Consider the following 17722-nt stretch of genomic DNA (forward strand, 5'->3'; position numbering starts at 1 on the left):
CAATGGGAGAGGATAGTTTTCTGGATCCCTGTTACAACTCCCTTCTTAACCATAAGCAATACCCTGGATTTCATGTGATGGCAACTGTACTTTTCTCTTGAATTGGGTCAAAACTATTTTTCAGTAAGAAAAAAATATTCACTCCAGTAAATCATTATAATTTATATCCCAACAGGGTGTTGGCCAACTGTTTGGCAGTAAATGACAAACATTTAAATTAAGGTTTACAGTAATTTTAAAAAAAGTTTTATAAATGTATTTAACACATTAATATACTGTTTACCTGTCCTGTATGAACACTTCATTCTGAAACATTACACTATACTACCAGTGTCTCTGCCATCCCTCTGCTTTATTAAAACCCAAGTCAATACAAAAAACAAACCTATTTTTCAATGGCCATCTAATACCTAGACATTTTTATTGCACTTAAAAATGAGTCAGGTCTTACCCAAAGCACTCATTAGCAATTTAAGGTGCAATGCAAATCCACTTTTTAATTCATTACATTTCACTTAATCAAATGAAGTTTATATTTGATGTAATCATAGAAACTCCCAAAAAGGCTTGCACCCCAGTACCTACTGCATCCCAAAGGTTGTATTTTATCGTTTGAGGAATAACTACATAAAAATTGTGTTAATTACAAATTCGCATTCGTATGACATATGACCAACAAGAAAGTCAGCAGATACGAAATTAATGAGAAAAATACAGCAACAATCTTACCTTTAAGTCAAGATGAACCACATTGTTTCTGTGCAAGAACGAAACTCCTTCTAAGATCTGCTTCATAAGTCGTTTAACATCTTTCTCTTTGAAGGCTTCCTCTCTTTCAGCCACACACTGGTCAAAGATTTCACCTCCAGCAGCACTATGGAACAATATGAATTTTATTATTTCGAAGACTAAATTATAGCACCCATTTTGTTCTACTTGCACTATTTTATTTAGCATAAGCAAGATCAGCAGGTGATAGCATCCAATAGTGATACTTTCAGTTATTAAACATTTGGCAAGCTTTTACAGCCTAGGAAGGCTTCTCTGCAGTATGGCAGCTTTGGAAAGAAGCAAAGATCTTAGTCATTTAGGTTAGAGAATATGAATACTACGGAAATTTTGGGGACTATTTTGGAAACGCTACTGACTCTGCTTTAAGATGAATGCCACATTTGTTTAAGGGCAGTGTTTACATAAAAGATGCGCCTTTTGCCATTCCTATGAAACCACATGGAAATTTGGCCAAGGTAAGCCTTTGTAAACACAAAGCAAAACAGTCCCACCCCCGGTCCTCCTCAAAACACTTTGCACATACTCAAAAGACTAAATGTAAAGTCTATAATTGAACTGTTTATGGAGTCTCTGGTATACAGGGATGCATTAAGTTTCTAAATGGCGGCTTTAATCTAAAAATACTTTTGAAAATTTTAGCTCTCAGCTTGCTTCCTTATCTTTTGTTTATGTATGTTTAAATGAATAACAAAGTAAAAAAAAATAACTAGAGATGAATGTTATGAAGCCACATGCAGTACCATTTCTGTATAGCAATGATTCTAGAGAACTAAAATTGTTTTACAACATAACCATGTAGCATCAAAAGTAAAATAAGTAGAGCAGAGGCTCCATCTTAAAGCAAGAATGGGCATAAGAACATTAGAATGGGGCCATTTTGCATATAGATTGGTGAATTACTACTATGAAATCAACACATACACACTGTTCTGCATGAAATTCTATAATCATCCTTTTGTGAAAGATGGTGAAACCCCCGAGGACAGCATCTTCTCCAGTTACCCCAAACTCTGATATGCCAAACATGTCTTTGCACAAGCGTTAATCTTTATTGATGCATAGCTATTTATTCTGCCTTTGCTTGCTCTTTTCTAATAAATTATATTACCTAGGCAATCCAGAAGACAGAGAGGCATATTCAAAATGAATATAACAGCAAATGAGAGTTCTACAAAAATGGTGCATTTGGATTACGTACTCCCAGAAAAAGAACACTTAAATATACTCAAATTTTCATTTTGCCTATACTAATTTTGCTGCTGCGGTCCTAGTACCTTAAAACGCCTCATGGTTTATAAAAAGTTTTTTTGCCTTCCCAGATATTCTCATTACTGTAATTTAAAATTCTCCCTGCAGATTGTCTTACAAGAAAAAAGAATTTAAAAGAGGGTTACATCTTAACTTTTTCTAAAGAGTTTTATATTTCTGTTCTATATGCTGGCTAACTGGTATAGCAGTACAATTTGATTTATTAAACTAAGATTTTCTTTTAAAAAAGAAAAGTCCATTAAATAATTATTTTTCTTCATCCTGTATCAAAGGTGGTAGAACTGAAGAATAAAATGAGGTTTTCAAAGGAATATTAATACTTCAATTCCTCTAGAAAAATCACATATGCCTGACACTATCACATCTTTCTTCAGCACATTTTTATGTAATTCAAGGAGAAAGTTAGTTATATTTCAGCTTTGAATAGGATTCAGATATTAATGACATTTTTAAAATGGACACGGGCTAGTGTATTCTAATATTCTAAAACAAATTCCTGTAAAAAGCAACATCAATTGGATCTTCAAGATAGGGATAGAAAAAACATCTACTGTAATCAATAGATTAAACTTTCTACTTTAAGAATGCCATAACATATTACTTGGAAGAGTAATTTAATTTCTTGTAGCAGTGAATTATAATGCACATACAGTGATAAAACCTACTACCAAAATTACTAACACAATGTGTTTTACAGCAACAACCCTGGGATTTTGCTGGTATAGCTCTGCCTCTTAAAATAAGCAAAACAATACTTCTGCCATTTAGTTCTGTAAAATAGATTTATACCCCCAAAATGCTGTTGTCAACCAGGGATCACACTTTAACAGACCCAGCTGAAAAATCAGCAAAGGGGGAGGGGGGCCCTTATAAAAAAAAAAAAAGCCCTGTTTGCTATGTGTCTACTTAGTAGACACCTGTTATAATTAAGTTAGACTAATAAACAAATTAACATTGAAGGAGGCACCAAGCTAACATGTAAGCTACCTAGAATTTTAATACTACACTTAAATAACTTTGAATTAAATGTGTTATAAGTCAAGGCAATAAAAGTTGAAGCAGAAAATGTCCCATCACTGAAATCAAGAGACAGCACTACCATATGAGAGTGGAAAACTCTCCATCCAAAAAACTTTTTTTTTTTTAAAAAAAGGTATTTAAGTACCTCCCAGTACTTCTGAAGATGCCTAGGTTCATTAGCATTTTTAAGAGTGAGACGAGCAAATACAGCCCTTACACATGCACACCCACTTCATGACTTATGAAACACAGCCATTCCCAGCTACCATAGACAAATATACTTTACAAAAAAGTTTCACATGGAAAGGTGGTTTCACATACAATGCTTCAATTTTTGATCAACTTTGCTACTTAGGATGCAGATAGAACACTTCCAGACAATTCATTCTATCCCAAAATTATCACATTGGAACAAGTAACTAGAAACTCTTTGCAAGAACAGGGGAAATTTGTTACTGCAAGACTGTTTTGTGTATTGTTGCTGGGGAGTGAGCATAATTGATTCCCTTAAGCAAAACAGTCAGCTAGCTGTGAGCTAACCCAGTCACAAGTGGTTGAAGTACAATGTCAAAATGAACTCCAAAAAGATTCTCCTGCACACCTCTGCCAAGTTTTGCCAAGCTCCTTAACAATACTTTCAGCTCAGTTATTTTGCATTCCCTAGCTAGAGTTCAGGGGAAAAAAATTAATCAAAACACAGAAGGGATTAAAATACCTGTTAGGAAAGTATTATGGGCATGTCATTGCTACGTATACATGCAGACCAGGAGTTCTCTGGTGTTTATAACATTTACCCATTTTTCCTCTAAGAACGTATTTTCCATTAAGCTGGTTGCTTTTCTAATGGTCATTATGAAATAACAACTTCGCAAACCACTGGGCACCCCCACCCACCTCCACAGAAAATGTTCCTAGGGGATAAAAGCAAAGAATTGCCCTTAGGACAAGAAAGTCTTTAGGAAAACAAGTCATCTTAATCTGAAAAAAATGGATAAGGAAGTATTTAAGAGCACAACATTTTGAAATCCAGTGTTACTTTGAATGCATTATTTCTCTAGTGCACGCTCCCTTAGCTAGGTGTATGAAAAAATGTGAGACATAAGAATTCTCTCCAAACTTAAAAGCTACAGCAACCAGAATTCTTTAGCTATTTTAATTTGTTTGTGAAAGTACTGTTGTACTATTAACTTCTCTATAGTTTCAAGTGGAATCCAACTGCTCTTCATCAATTAAAAGCATGCTAACATTTTATTACTGCTTATCAGCATAAATGAGCTAAAAGTCATTTGGAAGTCTGGAACATTAATCTTTGTTACAATTATGTTGACTTTAAATTCAATGGAGACTGCTTATCTTCCTTGTAACATATCTTAACAATGCACTGGATGGAATTCAGCATCCTACTTCTTTCAAGTGCACTTACAATACACTTACACAGTCATTTAGCATATCATTAGAACAAATCTATTTCACTGCATCTGAAAAAATTAAACATTCCCCCAGCTTTAATGGATCAGACATTAAGATAGTCTCCTGAAAGACTCAGAAGTACAAATCCTCAGAGTCCAGATATGTAGATAACAAGTTCCTAGAATACACTTGATTTCAAATGCTGAGTGAGACCATATACAGTCTGCAAGGGCCAAAAATCTTGAATCTTACACTGTCAAAAGCCTTTCTTGAAAGGGTTATCTCTGGAAGATAAATGGAAACTCATCTGCTTTCTGTATACAGAGCTTGTATTACAAGAAGATCACACCAAGGTGTTCGTAATGCTATCAGCAAAGGTTCACATTCACTACTGCTGACAGTCATACCCTCCTTTCCTTGGCTAGGCATACCATTAGATAGTAAGCAAGTGAATTTACTGAGAATTTTTCCAGTGTAAGGCTATCATAACATACCAATGTCCCCAAAGCCCAAGAAAACTGTAAATCCATATCTGATGAGAGGACATACGGGAAGAGAAGCATCCAAATGCATTAAGTTGTAGATCCGTTCTTTTAAGTTCTTGGTTCTCAGACAAATGCTTTTTTTTTTTTTTGCCTTAACCTTTCCGATCAGGCAGCCCAAGAACCGAATGAAACGCAAATAAAAGGTAACTAACACCATTTGAGAAGTCTTTCCCTAAAACTTTTTGAAGAGCTCCAGTCTTGATTTGAGACTGCCATCTAGAACAGCTTTGCCAATTACTCTAATAAACAAGAGCAGCACAGTTATTTCTGATTACAGTGGTTTTGCTTCAAGTTCTATCTGTTGAATCCCACGCCAAATGAATCGTTTCCTGCCAGCAGACTCTTACTTTAACCAGTCACACCTCCAGTAAGTAGGTCAATCAGTAATGTCCAAGACAATACAAGTAGTAACATTTTCCAGGTCCAAATAACTATAGGTGAAAAAAGCACTTAATCCAGCATATCAAATAAACCCTGAATATGTCTTCAAGATGATAAAGACAACTTTTTCCTCTTTTAAAGCAAGCATAACAGAAGTTTCCTATATCTACACAAGACCCTGGCAGGTAATTACTCAGTTCAGCAGCTCTTCTCAAAAAATGACTGAATGGCTTAGATTTTGAAGTTACACATACAGGTTTCTGTAATGTTCAACCCACTAATGACCCACTATCAGCTATCCCCTCCATAGATGTATAAGCATATGAACACTTACAAAACCCTCCAGTTCTTAAGCATCAGATGCTCTGTTGCTCTTTCAAAGGAAACTGGAAAAAGCCAAGTACATTGCATACAACTATTGAGCCCCAAAGTTATCAGATTTGCTTTTTTCCTCATATCTGACGTGTTAGGTTTCCCAGACTGTATCTCTACATTTTCAGTGAAAGTGCAGTTTTCTTTTTCATTCATTCCATTTTCACTGAAATACAGAAACATGACTGACCCATAGATTAATTCCAGGCTTTACATACTACCTCTTCAGACTGACTTACGCCTTCAACTCCTGTTTAAATCCTCTGTTTGAGGTCTTGTAACAAACAAAAGTCAGAGACTGTTGTCAGGGTGGATGCAGACAGCCGCCAATTTGCTACCCTACAGCTGAGGCCAACACTGTAATGCATCATTGCCTCTCCCTGCTCAGAACTTAATATTAACAGTTAGTGGCCAATTTTAAGTTTGTTTTCTGTCAAAAATTTATAGTGCTTGAAAGATGACCCTCCATGTAACATTAATATTTCTCTTCATGAAGGCAAAGGACTAGGTACCCCCCCTCACCCCTTATGACAGATTCAACATCAAGACAAGAAACTTTAAAACCTTAGCAGATAAAGTTAGTGGCCAACAATTAAGATTTGTTTTTCTTCTTCCCAAGGTAAAGATCTGCCACACAGACCATCAAGCTTAATAGAAACTGAAATGCCTTAGAAAAGTTTGCAGTCTAGATATGTTCTTTAATCCTCTGCATACAGAATGTCAGAAATCTACTAACATTCATACCTGTTTTGTTGCAACATGCCTCAGGAACATGCTGACATTAAATAAGCATCCAGACATATTTGCTGAAGTCAGGGAAAGACTGTTTTTGTAAATTACAACTTTAACAGCTATTTATCTGAAACAAGGTATGACTGTTTGATGCATGTAAAAACAATAATGTTGCTAATTACTGAACAACCTGGTGACTACTGAACAACCTAGTTTATACTTTGGATTAAAAATGTTTTGCAATTCTAAGAGAATTGAGTTCTAAAAGAAAACTAGCAATTTTGCATTAAAATGAACACAAAATCCATTGCTCATATCAAGCTTTGGATTCTACTGCTTGTGTTATATCCCTATGGGATCCAGAAATTTAAAGTGTATTCTAGTTAGATCTGTGCTGCTAGTGTTTAAAGCATGTATTTATGAGTCTCCAATAACAGCGGTTAAAACTCCAGAAGCTGTCACACCTTTGCATTATAACAGATACTTGACTATTTCATAAATCATGAATTCCATAAGGGCACAATGAAGTTGAAAAAAAAATGTATTCTAGAAGGAAGTTTGCCTTAGCAGACATGGTTTCATTCCATTTCACTGAACTTTAAAGATACAGTTTCTTTTGAATTCTAAACAAGATCAGATTGGGACACAAGATTTCTCACCATTTCTTTTGTTATCAAGCAAGAAAAGAGCTGTACAAACTAGATTTATCTTCGCAGAGAGGTTAAGTCACTTCTGAACCATCAAGCCTCACTGTTCCTCTCCTGATTATTTAAAATCCGTAGAGCCTTAACATAATCTTAACAGAGTTCAATAGCAACAAGCATTTGGCTACCTCTTGGAACCTAGATGTTAAATCTAAAGCCACTGGCATATTAGATGAACAGTCACAACAGCTGCAGAAACACCCATCTGGACAAACTCAAGGGGGGAAAAAACCACACAGACAAATGTAGATTTCACAAGTTAAACGTCATTTGAAAGACATTATTCTAGGTCTGAATCCTCCTACTCTTTTTCTTCCTCCAAAAGATAATGATTTAGAGAGCTTTTCTTGCAGATCATAGGGGGTTTTGATACTTTCTTTTTAACAATGACATTGCTTTCAATACCTCTTTCATAACTGGTAAAAAAAACAGATTTCACCCCATCTTTGTCACTGTCAATGAAATAAACTTCAGGTTTTGAACAGATACTCACTGCTTCTTTCCTGTTCCTCTTTTGCAAGAAGGGAGTGTACACAGTTCATATTTCACTAAAGATTTTTTTAACTGCGTAAATTATAGTTCAGCTTTCAAAGACACTACATAATTGGAGAAATTTATTATAATCTGCAGTAGTTACAAGACTGCACATAACTTCTTGTAATACTGATTTTCTTAGCAATTCTTTTTTGAACTCAAGTGTAACAGGCAAGCAATAAAATCTTTTCACATTATTCATACTGATACATGGTATTTTTACATTATTAGTTTTAAGCAAATACTGCAGAAAGTTATTCAGGAATTATTACTAGTACTTACTATTCCAGGACTAAAATCATCTCTGTTGCAGTTTCATAAACTTCATGCAAGTTAATGACCCAAAGGTTGCATTGTGCCAGCTCAAGGACGGCAATTTCATGGATTATTTCCATCCGACAGTCTTGGCCCTTTCTTCTTTTTCTCATGAATTTCGCTGCAAACTCTCTTTCAGTGTCTTTCTGGATACACTTCTTCACCACTGCAAATTTTCCCCTGAAATTAAAGAAGAATTTAAAATTAAGTCCCTTAGTGACAACTTTAGTATTGCCCTTATAAATTAACATTTCAGGAAACTGGAACTAAATCTCTATTAATGGAAACATTTGAAATATGTTCTAAATTTAGAAAGATGCCTTGCTGAGTGATAATCCCTACACTTCAAAGTTAGGAACACTACAATCCAGAATGTAATTTAACCTCCATGAAAAATAAGGAATTAAAAAAACCTATCAATTCAAGGAACCTGGATTTCAAAAATACAGAATAAACAAGCTGTGCTTGTTTGCAAGATTAAGTTATCCTCAAACCTTTCATTAAAAAGGCTGGCAAAACCAAAGTGTACAAACTGGCAATTTATGCTTTCTATGACTACGTCACAATAACCCAGTTATTGTTTTCTAAAGTATCCCATCATATTCAAGGCAACAGCAAACACCACTCTTACTAAATAACTGTTAAAAATCCTGCTCCATTTGCCATGCAATATCCAGATTCTGCTCTGCATTTTCAAAGATGGCACTTTGTATCTTCACTATGATATGTGTCAACTGCTAACAGCCAGAATTTTTTTATTGTTTAACAGTTCTCAAAATCCCTTATTCTTAGTCCCACTGTATAAGTAAGGAACATGGATGATTTTAAAAAAAATTAAGCAGCTTGGCCAACATAAAGCTTTCTAACAAAATTTTTACAACAGTGATAACTTGAATACACACTGAGCAGAACTGAGCTTAGTGCTTAACCCACATTAATGAGCGTCATTTCTGACAAAACACACGACCGATGAGTTACACCAAGCCAGCAGGCTAGCTAAAACCACACTGCAGCACTTACGTCAGAAGACTTCCCCCCAGCATTTTGGACTGAAGTGTCTGCTCTCAACTTCCTTGCAATCGAGTCTCACACCACCTACTCCACTCCGTTCCATTCATACAGTACTGATTTTTAGACTGAAAAGGTGTATTAATTAATATCTGTCATCTAATGCAATGATGAATTCTCATACTTGGAAGTATAGCAGTCTTTTTAGTTCTTACCATATGGGTATAATGTTCATCAAAACTATCTTTTTTATTTATATGTAAAAATTTTCTTACAAAGCTGCAGGAATAGCTTGGAGATCTTTATTTTGGTTCTTAACTTATTGTAGGTTGCTGAGACCAAACTAGGAGTCCTCATCTGGCTTGGAATACAATTACATGGGTTTTGCCTCTCCTATCTCCAAGCTGAAATTCACAGAATTAACTAATTCAGCTCATGTGAAAGTTTTCACTCTCACAGCTCCCAACCTATTGGCAGACCGCTATCCATGAAACGTAACTGCTAAAAGAAATTGTGGTCAGCTTGCTCTTAATAGGCATTTGTTTCAAAATTACCCAGTCTAAATGAATTAAGTCAAATAAGCACCCACAAAGTGGGTATTTGCTAGGCAATCTTACTAAAATAATCGGACTTCTAACCACTGATACAGCCACAGTTATTCCTCTAAGAATAGTATATTGCATAAGCACACATTATCTACAGCACAATATGTATTAAGGCTAGATCAGAGCACAGCCCAGATATCTGTGAAGGCAGACAAAGAGTAAGAATATGCTTTCAGTGTCTTGAATCCAATTTTGGGGGAGAAAGTTCTTAATTGCTAATATGTACGTTAAGATAAATTTTCCTTTGCAAATGCATGAAAATAGTATTACAGGATTTTGTAGCACTAGGAAGGTGTGGTCAAAAGATCACTATAAAATGTGTTAATCACTATAGAGTTACCACAGAACACCACAGGAGGAATAGACACCTAAACCCCAAACAAAGCCTAACAACCTGCTAGGTGTCTGGTATGCATCTACCAAAAACCATGCTGGAAGAAATAACAAACATGTACAGTAGAGACAGCTCATCAGGAAACATAGGAATGTGCTAACAATGCTACCAATCCCCAAAATATTGCCAGGACAGTGTTTCTTTTAGGTAGATTTCTAGGAAGTTTGTGACATTAGTGTTGCAGCTAAAAGTATAAACATCCCTCCAGTACTGCAATCCTAATCACACAGACAGCAACCTTCCTTACGCAGCCAGTGAAAAGGATTTTAAGTTATTCCAAACAAAGACATGTATCTGTATGATTCATGTATAATATAAAGCTATGCATTTATTGACAGTGTTAAAATTCTTGACATTTTTAGCACCAAAACCAAAAACAGCACAGGAAAAAAAACCTAGCAACTGTGCTGGTAAGAAAAATCCCAACAGATAAAAATAAATTGAGAGACTAACAGATAAGCCCTTTAACAGCAAGTTATTCTAATACCTGGTAGATACTAAGCCTTTATACCAAAAACCTAGACTCCTGGGTTCAGCCTTCTCTGTTTTTCTTAAATAGTCTCTGAATGCACAGTTTCCTTCCAGCTGAATGTCACCTTAGCACAGAATCAAAAGCTTTTAATTCTAGCACCAGTGAAGGACCTAGAGAAAGTAATTTAGAAAAGTTTGAAATCTCTATAATACAGCTTTCAAGAGCACAGTGTTGTTTTGCATTATGCACAAAATCTATCTGGAAGCAAGTTAATTAGGCTAATGAGTACCAACGTTGCCGATTCATCGCACATTAGTCACTATGGAAATAAAACAGTATTCATGGGGCAGCAAGAAACAGCAAGAGCCACCACCATGTGTGGCCACCCATGTCCTGTGTGGCTGAGCTGGCCAGAAGCCTGATAGGTGACGTAATTAAAAGGACAGGTTACACAGGAGTTCAGCCAGCTGACAAATACTAATTCTTAGTTGTTTAATACCAAGAACCCTGCCCAGATTCTTTACAGTTATACCTATAATTAGAGCTATTATAACAACTGCCTGTAGAACTCATCTTTTCTGAATACAATCCCCCAAAAGATCCAACTTGACAAACCTGTTGTTTACAGCTAATAGAACTAATTACTGTGCAGCAATCTAGATTCATGCCTGAGAATTTCAGAGTGAAGATCCAAAGATACCATCCACCGAATGGTTAAGCCAAAAGATAAATTTGTAAAGAATTTCTTTTTGATAGAGACAGAATAGTAGATGATACAGATACAAACAAGCTTTCCCTTAAAGTACACATTGCATACGCTTCAACTTTGCTTTTCTTAAAATCCTGCTTTTCAGAACTCCTTATAAAAAAAACCATTAGTGAAAATAACATTAGATCAGAGCATTGCTAGTTTAGCTGTATGGAGAAGAACTAGCAGCAAGAACGCTGCATTGAAGGAAGAACAATTTTGAGAGGAAATACTTAATGTGCATTTCCAAAGTTAAAAACTGACCACCAGTCATCCAAACACAAACAAAAATGCTTTGGAGACATGCATAGGAAACTAGAAGTAGTTCTCAGTCCTCACAAAAGTCTCATTCAAGAATTATGATTTAAGATAAATCATATCTGATTACAAAGAAGCTCAATGTCATCTTTTCAGATTGCCAACAGAATTAGCATTGTTTCATCTAGCATACATTACGGCTTAAAGCAAAAGCCTCAAATCACAAATCAAATGTCAAATCAGGTAAGCTGGAACATTTATGTCACACCAGTTAATTTTGGTTGTCATAGGCTCAGAAGAACAGAGAACTAACCTTACTTTAATAGTTATTTTTAAAGTGACCTATAAAACCTTGTCACTGTAACAAATGCAGGAATAACAGCAATTCCTGTGAAGATATTTACTTTTTATAAAGTTCAGATAACTTTTCTGAGATCCACAAAACTGTATGCAATTTATTACATAACTCATATCAAACATTTTTTCTAAAGTGTGGGGTTTTTTTCCCCCTACAATTTTTGATTTCCAAACAGCAAGGTGTGGGGATTCCATTTCTGATGTTCATGAATGATTTACTCACATAAATTTATTCTCAAATGGTGGAACCAACTACCTGCAACTAACTCTTCTTTTTCACCTCTTTTCCACTTTCACTTAGCTCCTCAACTGTTTCACCCTAGCCCTGCTACTGCAGAGAGCAGCTGAGGACAGAAGTGTAACAGCATATACATTTTTACTGGTGCGCAAAATTGTACAAGTGTCACGTACCACTAAGATATAGGTTACTGAAAGCTACCTGAGAAATAAGCAAGTTCATGGCAGAGTTTGCAGGGCGGGGGTGTGGAAATCAAGACATGGATTATCTGCACATGAAACTACTGCCAGGTCACTGGTCAGAAACAAAGAATATTTCCTTACTATTCTGTTCAGTCTCCTCAGATGATTAAAATACTTGTTATTCTTAGCTGTGGGTGGAGAATGAGCTTGTCTGCTTTAACAAAAAACTGGGAATGAGGAGAATCAATTGAATTGCACTTGACATACATTCACATGTATGCGCTCCACGCATTTCGCTAACAGAAGATTGCTTATTTCAGGGCAATCATTTAAGTTGACTGTTACCTTCCAGTGAGAAGCAAGCAAGGCCAGTCATTTATGCCTTCCTCCAACCCAGCTCTAGCATCAGAAGTATTATTTCCTGTACACAAATAATGATTTCCAATGTGTACATAGCTTGTTTTACATTAAAAAAAAAATGCAATAGTCCATCAATAAGCTGAAGAATTAACTAATAGTCTAGTAATATTTTGTGTGCAATTAGGAGGTTTTTTGTGGAGGAAAAAGGAGCAAAGCAACCAAATACAATTATACTAGTCTCTTTAAAGAAGCTCTAGGTAATACAAAATACATTGTTCCCCATTTTACAGTACAATTATGGCTTAAGCACAGATGATAAGCGGAAGAAGAGTTAAGCAATTGGTGTCTTGTCCTCTTGCAAAGGTTACACTACTTTAACCTAACTCAAGCTAGCACTGTCTGAAAACACTTAAGTCTGAGTGAGTTGATGAGAAGTGGCACCCTTAAAACATCCATCAGAGGTAAGTTTGATTTTAAACATCATGCAGATGAAGATTTGTGTGAGAATGTTCTGATTTTGGGACAGTAAAATTAATAAGGCTGTGAAGACTAGCCCAAATTTTCATTTATTAGAACATTTCATTAAAAACCCCTGCCATTTCCATGCCATCCTAAGCAACCTAAAATAATTTCCTTTCCAGAGTAGTCATTATAACCAAGTTTTTGGTATTTTTCCTAAATTAACCTGTTTTTCCTAGCAGCTGTATTTCGATAGACTTGCAAATGCTTGTCAACTACTGAACGAGGCAGCAGCCTTTTGGAGCACATATGCTTTACATTCTCAAAGCAGCTTTTTCCCCCATAAGCAGAACTAATGAAGCCTGTCCCTCCGGTGACATTGTGATCAAGTTCCTCCCAGGCTCATCTATGACTTCCAGCAATACTTCCCCCAGGACTTTTGCCCCCTGACATGCCACCAGGGGCCAACAGCCCCAGTACCTCCCTTCCCTGCATTGCCTTAACATTTTCCCCACATTACCCCCTCTTCCCACCTCCTCCACACATAGGTGACAAGGGAACAGAGGTCCCAAATGCCATGCGAGTTCAACATACATGTGTTGACTAACTGGATCGGAGGCCAAAGAGCACACAAACCTGCTGAGTTCATGCAGCACCCCCACTCTCAGCAACGGTGCTAAATCTACTTTCTTTTCTCTCCCCGCTGTCAGTTTTAAACACAATTCATATGAATGCTGTCATTCTCAAAACCTCTATCTAAAGTTCAGGTTTTAAATTGTTTCCCTAATTCTGGGAAATGGGGTGGATGAATACTGAGTGTATAAACATTTTTCGTTAGCCAATTCACCTACCAGATTAGAATTAAAATAGACAATGTTGTGTGCACAAGGACTGCTTTCCATCCGAGACAAAGACCTGTCGCACCTGGGTGGTAATTTGTCCAAGTCCTTTGTAGAGACTTACATACTTTATGAACAGATAAGAGTGAAACAATTTCTGCTAAGTATACATTATCAATGAAATGACACAGTTACAAGTGGCAGAGAGACTTTACCACCTATGCTTTGTCACAACGAGTTAGCAAAAAATTGTCTTTAATGGGAGTACTTGAGCTGAAGTATCCACTTTTTTTTTAATCAATGTAGTAAAAAAGTAAGCATTCAAAGTTGAATAAAATACCAAGCACATACAAATGTATAGATTTCTATACTCTAAGAGAAGATAGTGAAAACATTTGTGAAGTTGAAGAGAGAAAAAGGTAGTCTGAACCAAAATACATGCAACTGTTGCACAAAACCAAGACAAACACTTCAAACAGTCACTTAACTAATTTTAACATAACTACAGGTGCAAAAATCACAACCTTCACGTGAAGGTCATCTTTAAATGTAGCTGTGGTCAGAAATGACTCCACACTAAAAACCATGCTGAGATTTACTTGTTTAAACTGCAGACTAAGCTTTGCTGTAGTACTTAATTCTTGTTCAAAGTGTAAAGCCAATCACTTCAGTTGTACTTTTGTGTGCCAGAAGGAAGCTTCATCTAGTCTATTTTCCAATTAGGCCAACAAATATCACCCAGCTCTAAGAAAAGCTCTCACTCCATGGCAGAACTGCAAAATATTTTCTGAAAAGTCATCTGATCTTCAAATGAAAAAACCCCGAGCAGCAGGGATACCAGGTCATCCTGTGCTACACTGCTCCTATGCCTTCCTGATTGTTGCTTAGAATTTAGGCTGTTTTGTGGCCTCCATTTAGTTAGCTTCAGTTTCCAGGCCCTGGACATTGTGGTCACATCATGGTAAAAAAAAGCCTTCTCACTTTATGGGATGTTTCTTCCACCTGCTTCCCATGAGAATGCTTTAGGCCACTATGTTTAAACAGGTATTATTCTATTAGTACATCAGAGGTACTAAGTGAGTGTTAAGCTGACACCTAGGCAACCTAAAAATTTGTTGGAGGTACTTACAGCAGCTAGATTTGCTTTTAAACCCTTCTTTCCTCTTTACCTCCAAAGGGTTTGTTTTTGCTGCTGTGTGAACTGAGCTACAAAGCCAGCATAACTTGCAAAAGAACATAAATTGAGGAGTGTATCTTGCCATATATCCTGTGGTATTTCATCTAGTCTTTTTTTTTCTGAATACTCTTTAGATTAAGCACATGTAATTGTGAGTAAGAATACTGCCATTCTTTTTATAAGAAGTGAAAGAATTTCAGACAAAAATATGGGTTTAGTGGTGCTGAAATTCCATATATATAGTTTCTGAGATGCAGAAACCTTCCAACAAGACCTTCTGCCTCAATCCTTACTTGCTCTCAGTCAGGTGTTGAAATTATACATTGATCAAACCTTACATGTGGAATCACTTTCAAAACCAAGTTTTTTTAATCAGCTTTTTAATTCTTTGAGAAGTTCCACCATTAGATTATTCTCAAGCACGTGCTACCGCAAACTGGTCTCCTCTAGACTTGTTTTTCCCCATGTCACAGCTTACAAAGCTCAAGGGAAAAAAAAAACCCAAACAAACGGGCAGGTTTCCATCTCCGGTGGAAATCTAGAGAAATACTCCCTGCTCCACACCGGCTCCCAGGGAAGGGCGCAGGATCTCCCCAGCCAGCTTCCCAAGGCTGAGGACGACTCGTTCGCTGGAAGGAGGGACAGCCAGCCGCGGCCAGCAGCAGCTGGGGTACAGCTGCCTCCCAGCACCCCTTCCAGCCCAGCGCGACGGGCACGTCCCCGGAGCTGACCCACAGCGGGGCGAGGCCAGCGAAGGGGTGCCACTAAAGGCGGCTCTAGCACAGGGCAGCCATCCCCCTCGCGCTCCTCCCTCCCGCTACCAGCCCGTTCAGCTCACCGGGAGCGCCAGAGGAAGGGGCGGCAGGTGAAAACGCCCGCTGACTGACTGACCGGCTGACTACCTGCCTGCCGGCGACTCGCTGCGGCAGCCAGCGAGAGGGGAGACGCGGAGCGGAGGGAAGGCGCCCACTTGGCCCCCAGCCCCGCCGCGGGCGGCCGAGCGGCAGGCTCCGCCGCGGGCACATGCCCTGCGCCCGGCGCTTGGGGCGAGCCGAGCCGAGCCGGGGGGACGGGACGGGACAGGGGACACGGGACACCTCCTGTCACCTCCGCGGGAGCACCCCCAGCCCGGGGACGGGGCGGCAGCGCCAGCCGCCCCACCCCCCCCCGCGCTCACCTGCCGAGCTCCCTGCCGGGGCTGAGGCTGTACCGCTGCTGGAAGGGCTCGGTGCGGATGGGCGTGCGGATCTCTGTCAGGAAGCCGCCTCGCCGCCGGCCTCGCCCGGGAGCGGGCTGGGGTGGCGGCGGCGGCCGGTCATCGCGGGAGCGGCTGGGTGGCGGCTTCTCCTCGGGGCTCATGGCTTCTCCCTCAGCCGGGGGACGCCTGCCCCTGCCCCTCTCGGTCCGCCTCTCCGCCGGGCTCCCCTCGGGCTCCGGAATGAGCCGCCAGCCACCGCGGCTCGAGGAGGGCGGCGGGCAGCGCGCGCCGCGCCGAGGGGACGGAGGGGCGGGGCGCAGCTGCGGGGCCCCGCCCTTTAACGCCTCACCTTGGTGGAAGGGAGGGCGGGGGAGGGGAGCGAGGGTACGCGGGGCGGGGCGCCGCGCGGCGCCGGGAGGGACGGTTGGGCAGCGCCACCTGCCGGCAGCCGTTGGGCGCGAGGGAGGGAGGGAGGGAGGGAAGTGGGCGACCGGAGGCGGGCGGCGGGCGCGGAGGCGGCGGGCGCGGAGGCGGCGGGCCCTCCCGCGAAGTGATGGGATTTAAATACTAATGAAGCTGCGATGAGCGCCTGAGTAACGCACTGTTGGCTGGCGAGGCACGACCGTTCAGACTTTCCTTGGTACCTGCGCGACCCAGGACCTCGGTCTGTGGGCGCTCAGGTGTGCCCCGAGGGAGCGGTAGGTCAGAAGGGGGAAGTCTGAGGTGAAACTGCAAGAGCGGGTCGTGAAGGGCATGCCCTCGTGGGGACACAGGGCTCAGGCCCGTCGTGGGGACGCTGGGATGCAAGGCTGAAGGAAGGCGAGAACAAAAGGGGCAGCGGCAGCTCCGAAGGGGACAAACATGCCTAATGAAACCTTGGCCTCTGCGGTACCTAAGGCACAAGCTCCAATTAAGACTTTCCCACAGCTGGGGCATGCTTAGCTTCTCTCCTCCATGCATGCCTGAGCTCCACATGTCTGTACGAGGTGTGTAGGAGCTGCCTGCCAGTCATCCATTTGTCCAGGCTGGTGGAAATGGTTTCACGTGAGTGTAACTGGAAGAGGCTTGAGAAATGGCTGTCCTTGGCTCGCTTCACAAGCCCTTTGCCATCTGGCTGGCTTAATGTATGGGTTTGAGGAACCCATTCTGCATGGCAGTCTTTTATCGAGGCAGTGCTGCAGCATTTGTCTCCATTAAGGGCACAGAATCTCTTTGCCATTGCCTGCCAATATCCAGAGCACAGAGGAGAAGAGACTAAGAGGGAAACAGGCCAACATACAGGAAAGGATTCAGTCCAAACCTGGGTCATTGATCAGGGATGGGAGTACAATTGCTGACAAGGCATTTTTCTAG

The 17722-nt window shown here is 39.8% G+C and overlaps 1 protein-coding gene across 1 annotated transcript in view; it reads right to left on the reverse strand.

Moving 5' to 3' along the window:
* STK17A (serine/threonine kinase 17a) overlaps positions 1-16648 on the reverse strand; it is a 29414-nt gene extending 12766 nt beyond the window's left edge. Inside the window, exons 1-3 of the mRNA XM_052795655.1 lie at positions 16349-16648; positions 8042-8254; positions 730-874 (exon numbers count right to left, since the gene is read on the reverse strand). Of these exons, the coding sequence (XP_052651615.1) occupies positions 730-874; positions 8042-8254; positions 16349-16530 (540 nt within the window). The 5' untranslated portion in view covers positions 16531-16648. The remainder of the gene's footprint in view (positions 1-729; positions 875-8041; positions 8255-16348) is intronic.
* Positions 16649-17722: the final 1074 nt, after the last annotated feature.

The sequence above is a fragment of the Harpia harpyja genome, chromosome 1, assembly GCF_026419915.1.
Source record: "Harpia harpyja isolate bHarHar1 chromosome 1, bHarHar1 primary haplotype, whole genome shotgun sequence".
Taxonomy (NCBI): Eukaryota; Metazoa; Chordata; class Aves; order Accipitriformes; family Accipitridae; genus Harpia; species Harpia harpyja.